This window comes from Hypomesus nipponensis, chromosome 28 (assembly GCF_054491055.1).
Source record: "Hypomesus nipponensis isolate SF chromosome 28, ASM5449105v1, whole genome shotgun sequence".
Taxonomy (NCBI): Eukaryota; Metazoa; Chordata; class Actinopteri; order Osmeriformes; family Osmeridae; genus Hypomesus; species Hypomesus nipponensis.
Window position 1 is genome coordinate 9521985 of NC_140388.1, and position 20144 is coordinate 9542128.

General features: G+C 48.1%; 1 protein-coding gene across 2 annotated transcripts; it reads right to left on the bottom strand.

Moving 5' to 3' along the window:
- Positions 1-409: 409 nt before the first annotated feature.
- LOC146219923 (anthrax toxin receptor 1-like) lies at positions 410-20044 on the bottom strand. 2 transcript variants are annotated; one of them, XM_084694346.1, is made up of 18 exons: positions 19577-20044; positions 16458-16529; positions 16267-16338; positions 15309-15390; positions 15083-15116; positions 14806-14885; positions 13712-13780; positions 13404-13484; positions 12375-12435; positions 11632-11730; positions 8628-8697; positions 8451-8529; positions 8042-8137; positions 6429-6470; positions 4965-5060; positions 4531-4698; positions 3568-3648; positions 410-861 (listed from the first exon to the last, which is right to left on the bottom strand). In XM_084694346.1, exons 1-18 carry the CDS (start codon positions 19726-19728, stop codon positions 454-456), a joined length of 1842 nt encoding a protein of 613 aa, XP_084550472.1. In that variant the 5' UTR covers positions 19729-20044; the 3' UTR covers positions 410-453. The 2 variants fall into 2 exon arrangements, with proteins under 2 accessions (XP_084550472.1, XP_084550473.1); XM_084694347.1 differs by lacking the exon at positions 16458-16529.
- Between the last annotated feature and the right edge of the window lie 100 nt (positions 20045-20144).

Sequence of the window (20144 nt, forward strand, 5' to 3'; positions counted from 1 at the left end):
ATTCATTTCCTGTAATCTCAACACTTTCTCACGTGATCCCAACTGAGCCCTTCCTCAAGAGAGTCGGTTCGTTTGGCAAACAGAAGCAACAGTCCGAAGCCTCCCCTCGCCTTGTCACCCCCGTCCAGTAGAGGGCGCAAGGCCGTTTGTGTTCAGCGTCTCAGGGGACAGCTCCAGCAGTTGCAGTCTATAACTTCAAGCTCGACCTATCGTTGTGCTGTTGGTCTAGATGTGTACGCGAGCCCCTGTAGACAAATATCTATGAGAAACGAGTCGGTATAACGTTCATCCACGTACGGGTAAAGCACAGGTGTCTCAGCCACTCTCATATCCAGCCGGGGCAGGCTGAGGGAAGGCAGCGTGTCTCTGGGACATCAACTTTTAGAGTCATATGCATTCCCGGCCCCCCCCCCCCCCCCCTCGTGTCCCTCTCTCCCCCCTCATTGGCTGGGCTCACAGAGAGGGGCGTGGCGGCCGGCGGGAGGGGGGCGGGGCTCTCCCTGGAGGAGGTCCCTGCGGGGGCGGGGGCAGCGAGCCGGTGGGGGAAGCGGGAGGAGGGGAGCTGGGCGGGGACACCGGGGGAGGAGCTATGCACAGAGCGGCCGGCGGGAGAGCCCGAGTGGGAGGGGGGGTGTAAGGAGGGGGTGTGATGGGGGGAGACGGCGAGGTGAAGAGAGGAGGTGGGGTCGGGGGCAGTGGGGGCAGGGTGGAGGAGGGAGAGGGGGAGGACGGAGGACTGCAGGGGGGCGTGGGAGGACTGCAGGCTCTGGATGGGTTGTAGGTAAGGGATGGATGATGGTTGTAGTTTGGGTAGCGCGGAGGAGGACTGGAAGGGACCCTGGTGAAGTTCATGCATCGACCCTGAAACGACAAACCAAAACGCGGTTTAAGGAAACACATCTGCGGGAATAAATCTCTGTCCCACAAATCTAGGCCGGAGGAAAAGCAGCGCCTCATAAATACTGTACACACCTACAGCCCTTCCTGCAGACGGGGTCGCAGAAGAGTCTGGTGTTGTACAGTAAAGCAGAGAGTAAGGAGGAGCCTGCCCCCCCCTCGCTCAGCTAAACTAACACTTCGTCATGGTCTCTCCTGTCTTGTTGCCTTGACGAAGCACACGTGTACAGTTCTTTATTGCTTTGACACTTGGGCTCGTCAGATGAATTAGATAGAAGCATAAAAATGCCTCTGGCTTCTTACTGTTACAAATCAAAAGGACTGATGGATGCACCAGATACTCCCACGGCGACCACATTTTCAGGAAGCGTGTGTCGTGTACACAGACGTCACTTGACTGGATTGTTTACAGTAAATAGGCTGTGATTAAAAGTGTCTCGTGTCTTTATCTGGTGTATAACCTAATCATACATTTGGCAAATTGAGTATCTCCCTTAAAACATAGTCCACTATAAAGCTGCTCTATGTTTTACCTTGATAGAGATGCTCTAGGTTTCACTCTATAGAGATTCTCTATGTTTCACTCTATAGAGATGCTCTATGTTTCGCCTCTATAGAGATGCTCTATGTTTCGCCTCTATAGAGATGCTCTATGTTTCACTCTATAGAGATGCTCTATGTTTCACTATATAGAGATGCTCTATGTTTCACTCTATATAGATGCTCTATGTTTCTCCTCTATAGAGATGCTCTATGTTTCACTCTATAGAGATGCTCTATGTTTCTCCTCTATAGAGCTGTTCATGGTTCCCCTGTGGATGACTTAGTGGGAGGACAGCTAACAGCCACTATTCTTTTTAACTAGCCCCTCTGGTGTGAAAGCTCAGACAGGGTGCTCCGCAGAGGCCCACACTCTGCTAGGTTACTCAGATCAGGACTTGAATTCCCCAAACTCACCACACAGTATATTGTGCAGTGTATTGGACAGTATGTACCAGTAATTGGATTTTGCTGCCCTTTTGACTTCGTGAAATATGTAACATGGTTGTCGTTTGGTGACAAATCTACTGTGAATTATGAGTACTTGTCTCTCTTAGATTGTCTGTTGGTGCAACAATATCCATTATGTATTCTACTCTCTCATGTAATTTTGTACCACAACATATAAAGACCAAGACCAAATTGCTTAAATGTCTCAAGCTAATTCAATTGTTGTTGTGTGGTAAGTTAAAATGGTTTCTTTAGGTCATTAAAATAAAACAACACCCTGGTCTTGAGAGACTCAGTAAAGAAGCTCTGACAAAGGAAAACTGTGCTTCTCTCATCTAGAAAGGTATACTTTGTGTTCTCTCCACTAGCCTCTGGAGACCCAGGGGAACAAGAAGGCCTGGCAGAGACTAGGGATAGGGGGGAGGCCTGTGCCTGAGGCTGGGGCTGGGGCTGGGGCTGGGGGCGGGGCTGGGGGTGGGTAAGGGGTGGGGACCAGAACCTACTTCAGCCTGTCTCCATCACACCAGGGGAAACTATAAAAGCAATACTTGTAGATATCCTAATTGCAACCAGAGCAGGCTTGTTTACCGAGAGTCATCAAGCAACATGTAGCATTCTCCACCTGGCTTCCTGTGTACTAAAGAACAGTTTTATGGAGACTTTTCTCCTGGTCTCTTCATTACGGACTGTTTAGGAGCGCGTCAGCAGGAGAAGACAGCTAAACATGTCTCCTCCTCTTGTCTATTGCTATCAAACAGCAGGAAGAAACAGCTGTGTAAAACAGAGGTTCCGTATCAGTTCTGTGTTCTTCTTCTTCCTGCGTCCGTGTGAGCCTGTCTTGCAGCCACAACATCCCCAGTTCCAGTGGAACCACCTCCTTTGCACGAGGAACCACACCGCTTTATGAACATGTACAGTAAACAAACACGAGTAAATCAAGCCTGTTGCACAACATGGACTCACAGCACATTTCTGAGTAATTATACCGTATGTGCCAACCAAACCTCCAGATTACATAATTCCCAGTCGGGCTGAATATGCATTTTTCCCCACCCTGAACTCGTATCCCAGCTTGTTGTTGGGATAAGGGAGTACAGACCAGGGGATGACTCCCCCCCCCCCCCCCCCCCCCCCCCCACATCCACATCCCCAGGGCCCGGCCACAGCTCTGCATCCCCACAGCCCGATGTCTGAGCAGCACAGGTCAGGCAGATGAGTCAGCCCTGCCCCCTGAATCTAGAGTCCTGTGGAAGAGCGGGGGAGCTGGGTCTCTATAATGACTTGACCAGACTACGGGAATTCTTTAAGCTGGTATGCATTGGAGCTACGTACTGCAGTCTGAGTGCCAACTCACCACAAAGTTCCCAGCAGCCTCTATTTCTATGCGTGCTTTATGGCCAACAGCTGTCTTATATTCACAACCTCTTATGGTGCTTAACAATGTACTCCTGCCAACCCTATACTACTCTAATTCATACTCCACTAAAGACCAATTTAGACCGAGTTATTAGACGAGGATGGAGGGGAGTTCACTGTGTATAGGTGCGTAGTTAAAGTAATAACAAAGACCACCATTGAAACCTTTGTACTTTTGAAAATGTTTTTTTCTTCACAAGCAATTGTACACACGGCACTGACACGTGACATTGTGACCCGAGACACGGTTCCTGGTTCTCTCACCTTGTCCCCAGGGTGTGGTCTCATCAGTGACACGCGGTCGTAGCCTCTCCTCAGCAGGACCCACAGGGCGTCCAGTTTGCCCTACGGTGGAGAGAGGGAGGATATCACACACAGGCTCCTTGCGTGGGGCTCGTACGACTTCCCGAGCTCCGCTTTCTCTCTCGTTCGAGGCATTTCTTAGCCCCGACGTCACCCCCCCAAAAACCCCTCTGACTTTGATTCAATGATTAAACACATGACCTAAATTACGCACTTATCCACTTCGAATTTTCTTTTTTAGCTCTTTGCTCTTCGTCAGTTCTGCTCGGCTGCAGCCAGCACCAGGAGGTCGAGGGAGAGGGGACAGCGCAAACTGAAAGAATCTGTTTTCCTTCACTAAACTGTTGGCTGTGCTGTCCCCCGGAGCACAGCTCAGCTGGGGTTGGTTTCTATCAGAGCTCCCCTGCTGACTGCCAGGGTAGAGCAGAACGATGCCTTTAACCCTCGCCTGGCTGCCTTCACCGGGACTAGACCTTGCAGTGCGCCCGCCACCTCACCAGAACGCCCGCATGGTCAGCTTTTACACCCAACGAAGCGGCTTCAGTGTCCTGCCGTATTCTGTCCCTCCATAGCCAGGCAGAGATTGTATCTGGTTTGATGATTTACGATAACGATGATGAGGAAGAGTACCTCAAATCAAAATGTGTTTGTACTACCCTTTTTACAAGAAATGTCACAGAGGGGCTTCACCTACGCCCATAGAACTGCCCATCAACCAACCTAAACCCCTCAAGGAAGACAAGGAAAAACTCCCAGAAAAACTCACTAGAGGAGGAAAACAAAAATGGTAAGAAACCTTGAGAGGAGCAATTCAGTGAGGGATCCCCTCATCCAAAGACGGTTGGTGAAAGAGAGGAGAAGAACCCAGGCTAAACATACAGGTAGTCATGCAGCAGGGAGGTGATGATGGGGGAGGGGCAGTACCTTGATGGGGGAGTACCACTTGTGAGGGCCGTGGGGTTTCCGCGAGCCGTTGTTGAGCACCCGCGCGGCGGGCTGAGCGTCGTCCTGCTCGGGCATCTTCACCTTGGCGTTCTTGGCCTTCTCCAGCTTGGCCCCTTCCTCTGTGGAGCCCTTCTCCCCCCAGCGCACCTGAAGGAAGCCCCAGACAACACCTCTCTGTACTCTCCAGCGCATTCAGACACCCGTGTCAACAACAGATGCATTCTCATGTACTCCAGAGGTTTCCGTTGTATGTGGTGTGAATAGTAAAGAAAGATCCCTAAACCAACGTCAAGAGATTATTGAAATGTCCTCCCACCAATAATTAGCGAGTGTTAGCATATGAGGTCATAAAACTTTTTTTTTTGTCCTCGCCGGATGTTCCAACCAAACCTATCAACTCCAGGGCACCTCACCTCCATCCTTTTGATGCCCCCCACGCCCCTGCCGCCGTAGTAGGAGGCGTCCACCGTGGGCCACCTTTTCTTTGGCCCCCCGTCCTCCTCTTCATCCTGATCGGAGAGGCAAGGAGAGCGGGAGGTCAGAGGGGAAGGTCATGTCTCAACATGCCCACGCGTTCTCTTTCGTTTCTTTCCGTCACGCTACGGTTTTACGTTTTCTTCATATGGCATGATTACATTTACATTTAGTCATTTAGCAGACGCTCTTATCCAGAGCGACTTACAGTCAGTACAGGGACATTCCCCCCGAGGTAAGTAGGGTGAAGTGCCTTGCCCAAGGACACAATGTCATTAGGCACAGCAAATGATGCACTCTTAGCCCCTTCCTTCCCCCCCTGTTATCAGCCTTATCTCTGCTGTTTGTTCTGTACTCAGTCGGGCTCTACCCCATCTCTCCAGACCCCTGCCCTCCCACTCACGACTGCTGGAACCACTCTCTGACGCCATCACGCTGGTTACCTCCCAGACTCTCACTGGTCTGTGGAGCGTACCAACTGAGTTCAAACAGCTCTCACTTGTTGACAGGGAAAATAGTTTGTTGTTTGTGTTCAATTACGTTGATTTCCTCACTGTTGTAGTGAATGTATTTATCTCTATGAAAAGCCATATTTATCTGATTAGAAAATCCCTGAGGGTAGACACGATTCACAAAGACATTTTATTTTTCTCTGAATAATTGAAACCATAACTGTAAGTCAAAAACAGGATCAGAAAAAATCCAGTTACAGTACATTCAGATTGAGTTGGCTGGAAAGACAATGGCATGATTATCACACAAAAGTTGTTAAATATATACATGAAACAGGGAAATCAAAGGCATAAGTCAATGGACTACCTTTCTACAGATCTCAAGGTATGTTTAACAATACTGTAGCGACTACATTGGACACTAAAACTCGCTGAGAGGCTGAGGTTGGGTTGTTTCCTAGGCTGGTGCGCTATTGCTGAAAAGTATTGAAGTATTTGAATGTCCAGAAGTCATAGTCAAAAGGAGTTACAGCAATCTGGAAAAATGTTGTGATAAAAAAATGTTTGAGGTCAACAAAAAGTAAGGCGACCCCTCTTCCTACATGCAAGCCCACAGGTGTACAGGTGTACAGGTGTACAGGCGCTTTAACACTAATTGAGTGTCACCGCCCATAACCACGTGACTCCATCACACTGCAATAATACAACAGTAAACAATAATACAAATAAATAATTCCTGGCCCCTACAAATACCATATCGTCTACATAAATATTATTCAATGAACTCCAGAACTTCCTCTAAAATGGCAGTTTAGCCCAAAAAAGAACTTGTGCTACTTCTTCTGTTTAACGTTCAGCCATTGCATTCACAACTATGTCATTCTGTAACAGGGGATGGAAAATGTTCTCCTGTTGCACAATCTCACTCAAACAACAAAATAGTTTTCTTACCGAGCTGTCTTCTATCACTGGAGGTGGGGGCTCATGGATGATCTGGGAAGCAGGGGGGGGGGGGCACAGAAGAAGGGGGCAGGGTTTTAGTTCTAGTAGAAAAACATGCTTCAAATTACACTTCTTTTTTTATATTCACTTCATATATAACCAATCCTGGGGCAAAAAACAAGGTTACATAAAGACACATTGCTCAGGAATTGTTTTTTTTGTTTCTTCCTTTTCTCTGTTTACTAGAGAGTTGTGTTGACTAAGAAATCTGCCAGCCAGATTCTGGACCTGGACTGCTGGTTAGAGGAGGTAGGTGGGACACAAACAGATGCTTTAAGTGTGCCTTGTCCTTTTGTTTTGAGACAGAGAGGAATTCCACGGAACCAACTGTAAAACATGCTTCTGATAAAAACAGGTAACTCTCCTTCACATACATAAACTACAACGATATCCTTTTGTATGGGCCTCAAGTTATCATATTGTAAGATAGTAGTCTGCAATGTTACGCTTAACAGTTTGTAGTCCTCATAACATGGTACCATCCCATGCATCCTTCTGGAGAAGGACAGATTAATGAATATTAATGACTTGACATTATGCTTATTTTCCTCTAGGCTGTTTGGCCACAGCCTAAGCTGATTTCCCATGGTTACCTAGCATCACTTTCCCAAACAGTGCTGGGCAATGGCTTCAACTGAAAATAACTGACAAGAAGTGAAAGTATGGAGAGAAAGTCATGTTGTAAAAGCTGACATCTCTCCCAGGTTCTTTCCAAATTGTTCTGTTTCCAAACTCGTAAAAACTGATTTGGATTAGATGTTGCCTTTTTTTTTTTTTTTTTTTTTTGACTCATGAAAGAGACCAAGGCTCTTCCATTTCAACTTCATCCACGCCTAAAGAGGCCTTAATAAATAAAGTCCAGAAGGATTCAGATGGTTCATCTGCGCATTGTAAACAGAGCTGTGTGTTATGCTGGATCAGGGGAAATGATGTCAGCTGCCACAGTTGTGCCCAGCTGCTCATTATATCACATGAAGGACTCTTCACTCTACATCTTTCCACAAAGAATCGTGTTAACCTCCCTTCACTCTGGGTGTGGCTGAGGTACAGAGTAGAGGATTGTGAGTGTTTGTGGCCAAGTTTCACACCCCAGTCTTGAGGGGTCAACAAGTCTGTGACCCCTCAGGGGCACTGATTCCTTTAACAGACATGCTAATTACTTCAGCACACCTGTACCCGTTGACCTTGAGCCCCGGGATAATAGACTCACTAAATCCACTGGGGTCCAGAATGCCAAGGACTCCCATCTCCCACCGATTCTATGTACTGTCCCCCCTGTTGTTCAGGTCAACAAGGTGCCCGGGAGAGGGACTCGTTCTGACAAAACTAATCTAAAAAACACTTCATACCAAGACTCAGGGCAGTGTCACTGGATACTGTCCTCAATCCTGTCAGAGAAGTTCCGTCTCTTCAGAGACCCTAGATGTGGTCTCCCATCACCTCATGTGAGATCATTGTTCTTCTGTCGCGGTGTGTGTGTGTGTAGAGTGTGTGTGTAGAGTGTGTGTAGGGTGTGTGTAGAGAGCGTTTGTGAAGCCAGTGCGTCGTCAAGGTCGACTCACCACAGTGCAGCACAGAGGCCAGAACCACCAGAGAAGGACCAGGACCAGCAGCAGCATCAGGATGAGCAGAGCTATGGCCAGTATGGTCCCATCCGACTGGGGCGGTCGAGGGAGGGGGGAAGGAGGGAAGGGGAAGAGAGGGAGAGAGAGAGATGGGGTGGAGAGAAGGAGAGAGAGGAAGGGGAAAGAGAGACAGAGACAGAGAGAGATGGGGTGGAGAGGATTGAGAGGGAGGGAAGAGGGAGAGAGAGGAAGGGGAAAGAGAGGGAGAGACGGAGAGAGATACAGAGATGTTTATCTTCCGAGTGCGCTGTGGGTATCAGGCTTGGCCTTAGGCTTTCTAGCCTTGGTTAACCCAGCCCAACCACTGCCATAACAGGCTGTTTGCGGAACCGCGGCATGTACTCACACAGCCCACTGTAGTGATGGTGACTGAGCTGGAAATGAAGCTGAGGCCTTCGTTCATGCTGACGTAGAGGCTGGCCGCCCTGTAAACACAGAGACGCGAGAGGCTCCAGTCATGTTTGCTGCCTGGTGGGTGGGAAGTTGGAAGGGAATGGAGGTAAGTTGTCATGGCGATACTTACATGCCCTCTTCGTTCAGGACTGGAGCGGGACATAAGAGATACGTGTCTTCTACCACCAGGGGCTTCACCACTGGAGGAGGAGCGGAGGAGAGACCGGTCAGTGAGAGACACTCGACACACAATACCTAGACACTAGACACACAACTGCTGTCGCCAAGCTGGAAGAGATCACGAGAAATCAAAACACCACGATCTGGAGTCCTGAGGGAATTTTAAGCAATCTGTTTATATTACAGCTGGGGGTAGAACTTCGAACAAGAATGTTGTTGGATTATAAGTGATAAACAGTGATAGGATTTGTTTTGGACATCGGTTGGGTGATGTCATATTTACCCATCAACCCTGACAGAACCGTTTAACCCTAAAGACACGCCCAGTTTTGCTTAAGCAAGAGTCTGTGTCGAAAACAGACCCTTAAAAACCAAGATGAGCACACTGATTGAAACCACACGGTAGCCTTGCGTACGAGGAGGGTCTTGATTCACTGTGTCTCTCCGGAGGAGTGATCCAGGGATCGTCCTCGCCCGCGGGCCCGTGTTTGTCCTGGCTCAGACTGGACATACCCCAGTCCTGAGGAAACCACCACGGCTCTGCGCTCTCTCTTCTGGAGCAACAGCATGCAGGAGAGAGAGGAGGAGGGAGAGGAGGAGGGAGGAGAGGAGGACACATGGAGGGAGAGGAGGGGAAAAAGGAATGAGGAGGAAGAGAAAGGAGGAGAGAGAGGAGGAGGGAGAGGAAAAGAGGTGGGAGGAGGAGGGAGAAGAGGAGGAGCGTGGAGGGAGGAGAGGGGGAAAGAGGGAGCCAGAGGAGGGGGAGGGAAAAGGAAGGAGAAGGAAGAGGGAGGAGGAGGAGCGAGGTGGGAAAAGAGGAGCTGGAATCAGGAAGCGGGAGGAGATCAACTACTGCCTGCCAAACAAGTTTCTGGGCCAACACAAACTCAGCCTGATATCATCCCAGGGTTCACGCCCACGTGCTCCCACCGTGAACCCTGCACTGACCAAAACCATCAAAGGAGGCAGACGGCCTTGCAAGGCCCATAGAGGACTGAGAGTACGGAACTCTTTATGAAGAAACGTCCAGGGTCAAAATACCTACACTGGTCGTGTCTCCTTTAATTTGGACTGTGTGATACTTCAGGGGTCGGGATGCTGGCAACCAGTCCTTGTCTGTGTCACAACACTTTATTGCAATGTTTATGCCCTGAGCGTAGTGGAAGGTTGTGTTTTACTGGGAGCTGCAGACAGGCATGTGCTCAGCATTTTTTGATGATTCAATAAAGCACAGGAAATGGCTGAGCCTGATTCCACCAATTGCAGAGCTCGTAACTCAAACCGAACGCTGACCCGTCCTGATGAACCCTGCTCATATTCATAATAAGGTCCATATCATTCTCATCACGTCGTCCTAGTCACGGGGCTGAGCTGCAGGTGCTGGAGCCTCATTCTGCTCGTCGCTGATCCAGGGAGCCTTTGTGTGATTGGTCCTCTCTGATCCAGGGAGCCTTTGTGTAATTGGTCCTCTCTGAGCTCAGGGGGCCTTGTGTGTGTGGCTGCTCTTTCTGGAGACAAGGACCCAGACAACCATTCAGCTGCTCGACACATGTAGCTACACACCACCTCTTTCCTCCGGATGGGGTGGGAGAGGAAGGAGGAGGATGGAGGAGGAGGGAGGATGGCGGAGGGTTGGGGAAGGTGATAGAGGGGGAGGGGGGGGGGGTCAGAAGTGTTACAGGAAAGGCCTCAAGGGGAGGTGAAATGTTCCCGTAATTCACAAGAGCCCACAGGAAGGTGTCATCTAACAGGTGGGCCCAAATGTTTTCATCAGCAGGGTGTCCCAGCAGTGTCTGACGTGGAAGAGTTGTTTAGAGGTAAACATGTAGCTCTGAGGAGGGAGGGCGGCCATATTATAAACTCTGGATGTATATCTGGATAGACTGCTTGGGTGAGGGAGGGACACACACAAGGAGGCAATTTTTCCTCAATTATTTCCATGACTTTCGCCGGTCTGTGGAGAGCAGGATGTCTCACACACAAACAATTACAGGCCCAGCTTGAAACTTCCTCGCCGTCAGTCATCGCTCGCAAATAGGAGCTTGTCAGTTCCCCCTGGCAAGCCTTCATGAACAGGCCAAACAGACAGGACGTTCTCTCTCATAACCTCTTTAATTACAGCTCAAAATGTTGATTACCACGCATGCATTTTCAGAGCACAACAAAAAAATGACAACCGCTAAATGACTTACACCAACAGCCCCAACTGTTCACTCAACGGTAGTTTGACGAACACTAAACAACTCTCCTTTCAAATGAAACTGCTGTGAGGGACACCATCATAGTAACCGATTCCACAATGGCATCTGCCTCAGCTTGAGACCAGACCATGTTTGGTGTAAAAGACACTTCCGGTCCAAACCTGCTGTTGCTCCCCTCCAGCTCAGTCTGCCAGACAAAGCTAGGCCTCAGCTTTCTTCTGTGTTTGTAATTACTAGAGCACCTCCCACAGCTCAGAGTGGCGTGCATGGGAGTGGGGTGGGTGGGACTCACGCCTATTAAGAGCACTTTTTAAGACCACTGAGCTGGAAGGGGGGATGGGGGTGGGGGGAGGGGGTTTCGATGTGCCTCGAGGTCTTTTCCCCTTGCCTGCCTTGTGTGCGCGGGGCTGTTTTCCCTTTATCTCCTGGCTCTGGCCCTCGCCCAGGCTGTTAAAGCAGTGTACCAAGCCGCAGCAGGGACCGCTGGCAAGGCCGCACGCTCAGGCGAGGACGTCTCCCGCTGAGCTCACGAGCGCTCGACGCTCAGTGAGTCAGTCGATATTCCGGCACAAACCGCCTCTTACTCGGTGCTCTCCCACTTCTGGCCCGCTCATTCCCAGAAGTCTCCCTCCTGGACTGCAGGGAATGACTGTTTGTTTGTTGACCTATGCAGAGTAGGGAGGAGTAGCACGTCACAACATCATCCCCCCCCCCCCCCCCCATCCACTAACACTGACTAGGTGTCGTACTTACTCTTTGTGAGGGTGTCGTTGATTCGGAAGCTGCAGAGGACCTTGTCGACGTTCCGGGCGTGAAGGAAGCCGTTCCCTTTCACCACCACCTGGAAAGACTCTGGGAGCGGAGGCGAGAAACACAAAAGAGACATTGAGAGACGCAGTGGATTGGAGGCCTCACGGTAGAATTCCACGTCAGTGTCAAATTCAATGGACTGCCATCCCGCAGCACAGTGAAGTTCAAGTTCTTAGTCTCTCTATGCGCGGAGCATCTCGCATTCTGGTGAGCAGACATACTGAGAGCCACCATGATCCTGACCATAGTGGTCAGTAAAATGAAATCCCCCTTCCCAGACTCCTGGAGGGAGACGGATCTCGTGGTCGACGGGACGTCATCACACATGGGGATGCGGACAGCGGCTCCAGAGCCAATACCGCAAACCCCAGACGTGTAAACACTTCCTTTAAACAGGGGGGTTTGCAAGGCCGCAGGACGGACGATGATTGAGCGGTTCCTGACACTGGAACGCAGACTGTTGCGGGTCCTAACTGCAGTTTGCTAACCCAGAAAACTAATCAGGGTCATATCAAATGACTGCTACCGTCCAGACGTTCTTTACCACAGTTTAGCAGGCCCTCAGGCCCGGCCTGTCAACGCAATCAGGGTCTTTACTTCCTGTATTGAGATGCACATCAAGGTGGGGGCCCCCATATTTGTGTGTGGCGGTCAGAGAGGGCCAGGCTGTAACAAAGCTCACCTACCTCCTGCACAGATACTGGAAGGCTCGGCTGCAAGGATCTCGATGCAGGACTTCCTCAGGATCTGGGGGAGAGGAATGAAAAGGGGTCAGGGGTTAACCTGGGGTTGTCCAAAGGGGCAGTTTTTTGGAAGAAACCCCAGGCTTCGACCGGACGTGTCCCTCTGCATAGACTGTCGTCTATGCAGTCAGTTGAGATGATTGTCTACTCTCAGGTAGTGGTGACGGTGCTTACACGTTCCTCTGCCTGTACCCCGGAGCCTCTTTCTACGTTCTCCTCGGTTTTGATGGAGGCTGTTCGTGGCCCCGCCCCCATGCCCTGCTACTGCACTGCCCCAAACACATGCGCCTCCCTGTACCCTTACTGTCAAAGGAAGCATGCACTCTCCCCCCGCCTGAACATCGGGCTGATTTACGACACGCTGCCCTATTTCCTTGAGTCCAGGCCAGCAGCTTTCAGCGTTCAGATAATCACCACCAGATGACAGTCAGCTGGTCCCGTTGAATCCTCAGCAAGCAGTCCTCCCTGCTCTAGTCAGCTGCTCAGCAAGCAGCCCCACTGCCCTAGCCATGATTACCCCCCCCCCCCCCCACCAACACACACACACACAATGACCCCCACGATGCTCATTCAATCATTCATGTGAAAACAGAAGTCGATACCTTTTGAGGTGGAAACTTAACAACGCGGCGTACGTGTTTCTAGCGTGTTTGGTTTGACTCCAGTCGGCCAGATCAAAAGAAGGGCAGTCGGACACACAGCAGGTGAGTGGAAGTCAGATCCTGGTGAGTCGTGATGGATGGAATATTTATTTTTGCTATTCTCTCGTTCTATTTTAGTTTGTTTCCGGCGTGCTATTCAATCAATGTTTCACTGGATTGCAGAAGAAACATTGTGGTGAGATGAAGAAGTATAATATAGGGACTATTTACTTTGGGCAAATAGGATGCAGGCTGACCGGCACAGTGTTCATACAGTATTTCATACGTTGTTTTGATAGTCTGTGTGTGTGTGTTCCAGCAAAATTCTTACCGAATCAATGACCCCCTGCAGTGCTTCAAAGCCATCATTCACAGGGAAGACATGGTCCTTGCTATCGGCAATCTTCGCAAGCTGTTAGGGACAGATAACGAATCAGAAGGCAGATCAATACAAAAGTGTCAACCACCTAGCAGTCAAAAACACGAAAAAGAAGCCACACCTTCTTGATACAGATTTGAAACTTCCCATGCTAGGCTACCAGCCCAACACGGCCTCCGGTGGCCTGTGCCTGGTGGACAGCTTGAGCCGCCGTGTCTGATCAGAGCACGAGGGAAGGCCCAGCGGTAAAAAGCACACACCTGTGTCTCGTTGAAGTCCTTCACCCCTACACAGTACACTGTGGCCCCCAGACTGCGCGAGCGGTTGGCCTGTCAGGTATTCACGGACAAGGAGACAAAAAAAACAAAAAGGGAAGAGGGAAGAGGCTCAACACATGGACTCTGTTACCGCACGGCATTTCGCAAATCTGACCACTTCAGACCAACTCAGAGATACTGGAGCAAGGGTATTGACAACTGATGTACCATAGCTCACAGAGGAGTGTTTGGTTCCCTAACTGGGATGTAAATGGGCCCTGTGCCCTCTAAGTCCTCTCATTACCCCGGTGCCAAATGTTTAATTTCCTGAGAGGCAATCTAAGCCCTGGCTCCTCACTGTGTGACCGACCTCACAGAATCCCTTTGAGGAGCCCTCCTAGGATGAGGATCTTCTTACTGGGGTGTTTTAGAGCCATGAGAGCCATCAGCCTCACTTCATCCATGCGTGAGTTGCAGCCCTGCATGTCCACATGGCGCTCACGCTGCTCAAACACGCCTGCACAAGTACTTCTTGAGCTGAGATAAATCATTGGTTCCTGCTGCAGATGTGTGGCCAATGACTGAGTCTCTTTCATTCACGGGCCATATGGGAGACATCAATTTGGCAGATGCCCTGACCTCCTTTTTGTTCACCAAAACTAAGGATTCAGAAGACTGCCACGATGATGTATATAACGCTGGATTTATACCATCAAGTAAATAGTTAGTTTTACAATGTGCACTCTCTTTTTCTATCTCTCCTAGGCATGTGTCCTTATCTGTGCTGTCTCTTGTCCTATCAGACGGCATCCTACCTCTCTCTCCCCAATAATACTGCATCCTACCTCTCTCTCCCCAATAACACTGCATCCTACCTCTCTCTCCCCAATAACACTGCATCCTTCCTCTCTCTCCCCAATAACACTGCATCCTACCTCTCTCTCCCCAATAACACTGCATCCTATATACCTCTCTCTCCCCAATAACACTGCATCCTATATACCTCTCTCTCCCCAATAACACTGCATCCTACCTCTCTCTCCCCAATAACACTGCATCCTATATACCTCTCTCTCCCCAATAACACTGCATCCCACCTCTCTCTCTGCATAGTAGAAGAGGTCCTCATGCAGCTCTCCATCCGTGAGAGCGATGATGACACTGGCGGTGCGGTAGCCTAGCAACAGATGAACAGATCACTTCCATTAGAAGCCAGACTTCCAACAAGGACTCTGGGGAATGAGTTACTTATCACTGAAGTCATCAAAACTCTGCAAGTTTGCCAACAGACAGACACAGAGACCCAGAGAAGGATCAGAGACGACAGGAAACATTTTGGGGATTTTTTGTTGTTGATGAAAAGCACATTCACACCTTCAGAGTTTCCATGGTAGATCTGCTCGCTGGCCTGTAAGAGAAGAGGAACTGTAATGAAACACTACACGCTGTCTAAAGCTGTTCATGGAGGAAAATCACTCTCAAACACAGATGCAGACTGATACAGGTGTCATTTTGGCTCCATTTTCAGCCTCTGTTCTCGCGCCAGATCGTGGAGATAAAAGTCCAGCTCAGGACTCAGTGGAGGCAGGTGACGGCTTACCCTCTGGATGCCCTCGTGCATGAAGGTGTCTCCGCCCGGACGAACCATATAGAGGTCCTCAAGGCCCTGTCGAATACGCTCCCTGGGGGATGGGACCGAGAGACAGATAAGACTACAAATCCCAGCCACACAGTTACGACACACCACGCAGACTACAAATCCCATCCGCACAGTTACGACAAACAACTAAGACAATCAGTGCCGACGAAGATATGTCACGGGTCTCTCTTTTCAAAAAGAGTTTTCTGTTTCAAAGGTTTTACGAGGGTTTCAAAACTTGGAGATGAAAATGGGATATTGTGAGCTTTTGGCACAGGGCACTGTCAGACAGTAAGGAAACTATACTGGTGTAAAATGAGATAGCAGGAAGGCAATAAACACCGAAGACGTTTTTTGGCTGGATGGAGCCGAAGGAAAGATTAGACAGATAACCACGCACAATATGTGAGCCACATGTTCAAAGTCTGTGGTTTGCCAGAATAATAGCATTACCAGTTCTTAGCACCGAACGGATATTGTGCCGCGTTTACGTTTTGATATTCAGAATTCTCAAACATATTTGAAATGTGTGTGTGGTCTTAGATTGAGATGTTTGGAACAAACAAAGGTCCAAAAAGCAGGATCCTTTCCATACTGAATCTGTTCTTATCGACCCACAATGGTGGTATTACGTCTGTGTGTGTGTGTGTGTGTGTGTGTGTTTGTGTGTGAGGGGCTGAAAGGGCAGAGAAGCATGTTCATGAAAGCGTGTTCAGGGGGTCAGGTGGCTGAGCGGTTAGGGAATCGGTCTATTAATCAGACGGTTGCCAGTTCGATTCCCGGTCGTGCAAAATGACTTCGCGTCCTTGGGCAAGGCACTTCACCCTACTTGCCTCGGGGGGAATGTCCCTGTACTTACTGTAAGTCGCTCTGGATAAGAGCGTCTGCTAATTGACCAAATGTAAATATGTTTACCCACCTGTCCTCTGTAAGTCTCATGAGGATCCGCCCTTCTGTGGAGAACACGATGAAGGACATGCGCAGCTGTGGACTGAGGTGGACACAAAGAAAAGGAAAACACTCAGGAGAGATCAGATTAGCAATGTCACGTCTTCGATGGAGTCCAGCGTGCTGTCTCCTTACCTCCGTGAGAGTGAACACTATTCTCACCTTATGAACTTGTGAGCCAGATGCTCAACAAAGTGATAGATTTCCTCCCAGTGATGCTGAACACTCCCGGATCTACAAAGATATATCACATGTTCGGAGTTATTTCACTCGTCCTGAGTGGAAAGTGACAGAAGAAGCAGGCTGTGTTACTGTGCTGTACTTAGTTGTGGTACAACAAGGCTATGCTGAAGTGATGGTGTGCTAATATTCCCTCCAGAATCACTCTCTCCTTCCACCCCGAATGAGGCTTTCATCGATGGTATCTCTGTGCATGAAAAGATGCAGGCATTGCTGGTATCTCTGTGCATGAAAAGATGCAGGCATTGCTGGTATCTCTGTGCATGAAAAGATGCAGGCATTGCTGTACGATTAGATGCCTGCCATATTTGAACAGAATAAATGACCTTATGCTGATGAACAGCAGTTACATCACTTCGCATGGCGCGACAATGCCTTTCTAATGCACCAGTAATGATCTCAGTGTTATTGTAGTCAAGTTAATTATCCGGTATTACACTGTACTTGCTGGAGTCCTTCTATACTTACAATTGGACAAGTCTGGCCAGGATGTAAGACAACACTACCTCACCACTAAGCACAGCTGACCAAATGATACAGAGGTTGTTTATTTTCACGTCTGACCCAATTTATAACACAACATTGCCATTGTTTATGTTTTAGGGAGGATCACATTTAACCCACTGAACTCCCGACCTTGTAAAGGTTTACCTCAGAAAGGTTCTCTCAGATCATGGGACATGGGGAGTCTGAGAAAACTAGTAGTCAGTTGTGTTTCCCCGTGGGAATTTACAGCAGAAACTCATTATGACAAACGTCCCATGTGATGAATCCCATTCCTTTTTGATTTACCTGGATTATTCTTATAATACTATCAGTATCACTATAATAGCGATATAACTTCTAATCTACATTCTCTACTGTCTCGCTGTCTTCCTTGCAGCGTTGCATTTCTCAAACACCTCTTTTTTCCATTGTTACCAAGATAAGTCCCAATACACAGAGAGGAGCCAAGAGGCTGAGAAGTTGGAACATCTGGACCTAATGGAGAAAAGGTTGCACACGCAGAAGAAGGAGGAGGAGGAGAAGAAGAGAAGTGATTAGACAGACACTGCAAGAAGACAGTTATGACAGGGAAAGAGCATCAGTTTGTGTGCAGTTCAAACAAGCTTTTTACGAGAGCGAAGGACGACTTGTCGTGAAGCACTGGCGGACAGCCTGTGGCCTTTGTCTTAGACTCTTGGCATTTGTTATCCGATGCGGACAATCAGAGCACACTGCAGATAAAACTCTGCAAAAGAGACGTTTGGTTCAGTCCAGAGTTTCCACTAAGCTAAATGTTGTGCCAATACAGAAATGTCTGCCTGTTGCTGGCATTCCTCTGTATGTCAAATGGAAAATTCATCACCAGATACAGTAGTAGCCTTGCTTAGAAATGGAGTACAGGAAGAGTTAGACTTAATAACAAGGCAACAATTTACGCATTTCACAGTTCTAACAGTATTTCAGTGGCTAGTGTAAAGGAATGGCCTGTTTATTAACACACAACACTGCAATCTGATAAATTACCTGATGGAACACAAGCTAACAAAGTCAAGATTCTGTTGTCATTTGCATCAACTTTGAACATTTATCCTTTATTCAATGTATTGAGTCAGTGCACACAGTTGACCCCGAGGATTTTGACCCAACCTTTGACCCGACCCTTCCTATCATCTGCATGGGAAAATAACCTTTGAACCATACATTATTTTCTACTAACGTAGCTAATATCTAGTGGTATTGTCCAATATGAAAACACGGTCTGTTTCTCACATCATTCAGGTGCTCTCCACTGGCATGCCATAGAGGATATCTGAGGTAAAAGTCCTGAAGAAACATCTATACTGTAAACTCAGTGGTATCACAAAGGTCACTTATGGAAATAGTAGGCTGCTGTTGGAATTCTAATTATTTCTGATTGGGAACAGATGTGCATAGAGACAGGTCCCAGAATCAGTCCAAAGACAACAACTTGACTAAGTGAAAAGGATTACGTTAAAGCATGCAAAGCAGTGCAAGTTTTTTGCGTTGAAAAAATGTATTTGGTTCCCACTTTTGATACCAGGAACTCCCATATGAGATCACTGTTTTGCTTTTCCTGATCTATGTAACTCAAAAAAACATTACAGGTACATAATACTGTTGTAATTGTATTTTAAAGAGGGTTTGTATAAAGGATTCCCATCCTGGGCACCAGACTCAACTAGTCTGTAAGTCTTTATGTCGGCATCTGTTCAAACGGGGTCAAATAAACAAACAGAAGAAGAAAAAACACCTGAAATCGTTTGACCTTGAATTTGCCGAATACTTTGCCTGTACAACCCATGTGTGACTGAGGAGACATTACATAACTGTTAGTAAACGTGTGCTACAGTGAGAATTGAAGTTGAAGGAATTATGCATCTGCTGACGATGTCAGTCTATTCCTGCCTTTGAGGAAATCTATACGTTTTTATTTGTTTCAAAAATGAATAAAAGACAGTATTAAGGTGTGATGCTGAAACGTTTTCCTGGAATTAAATTAAAGAATTGAAATAGATGGTTTATTTGAGATGTTGTGCACAACATCACAGTTTTCGAAAGTCAGCACTTGGCAACAAAACTACCTTATGACCCCCGGGGGCGATGGAATGACTATTCAGTTCTGAATAGCCCAACTTCATCCCTGTAAACACTGTAACTGGCATTAACAGATGTCCTTGACATCTGACAGTTCAGAATTCACCTACTGATGTACATTGCTTATTCAGGCAAGCTAATTCTCAACTCCTTGAAAGTGTCATCTTGGAAGACTTCTTTTGTTCGGTGGCGATTGTCCTAAGATCATGCTCAGGCATTTAGAAATGCATGTTAGATAAGGAAACATGCCAGTTGACACTGACATAACAACTAAAAGACAAACTGTACACAAACCTTGCAGAGACTAAAATGTTTTTGATGAGCAAATCATCAGACCTTCACTAAAGCACAGAATTGGACAAATTCTGCATGGCATCCTGAACAACAAACATGGTTCACATGAGTCAAATGTGACAGGGCAAAGTAGATGAGTAACTCACTTGTCCAAGACAAAGTACAGGTCAAACCCTCCAAAGCAGGACGGTCTTGGCTGTCCTCTGACCTGGTTATGTCCCATGCTGCCAGCAGTCACCATCACCAGCACAGCACCCAGGACCACAGGGAAACAGAACCCTTGGCACATTGCTCCCATTAGAAAAAGCTTCTTTCAGAGTAAAGGAAGCCACCGTGATCCCCAATGTGAGGAGACTCTCTCTGGTGTCTCTTCCTCCCGTCCTCGTATAAGTTATCCAAAGAGCAGCAGTGTGGCTTTGATGGCTGCAGTGGTCAGGGAAGAGAAGATGCTATCTGTTTGGTCAGGAAACTCTTTTCACAGGTCAAAGATAGAACAGTGACCTCCAAGCTACACCCTCGACTTGGCCTCTTCTTTTCTCCTCTCTTATTGTTAGAAATAAAAGGTATGTCCCATCAGCTCCGCAGAGAACTGTGTAATTGTGTCTCACAGTCTCCACAAACCTTCTTAAAGTGTCTGAGTCTCCTTTCCTTTCTTACAAAGAGTTGGGGTTAATGGAGACAAAGAATTAAGGACGAATGACATCTCTCTACTTT

Coding starts and splice junctions, on each gene's coding strand:
- LOC146219923 (XM_084694346.1), bottom strand. CDS start 19,728: ATGGGAGCAATGTGCCAAGGGTTCTGTTTCCCTGTGGTCCTGGGTGCT. Junction 15,391..16,266: donor ATGAGACTTACAGAGGACAG/GTGGGTAAACAT, acceptor CCCATCCCCCAG/GGAGCGTATTCGACAGGGCC. Junction 13,485..13,711: donor AGGACTTCAACGAGACACAG/GTGTGTGCTTTT, acceptor TGTCCCTAACAG/CTTGCGAAGATTGCCGATAG.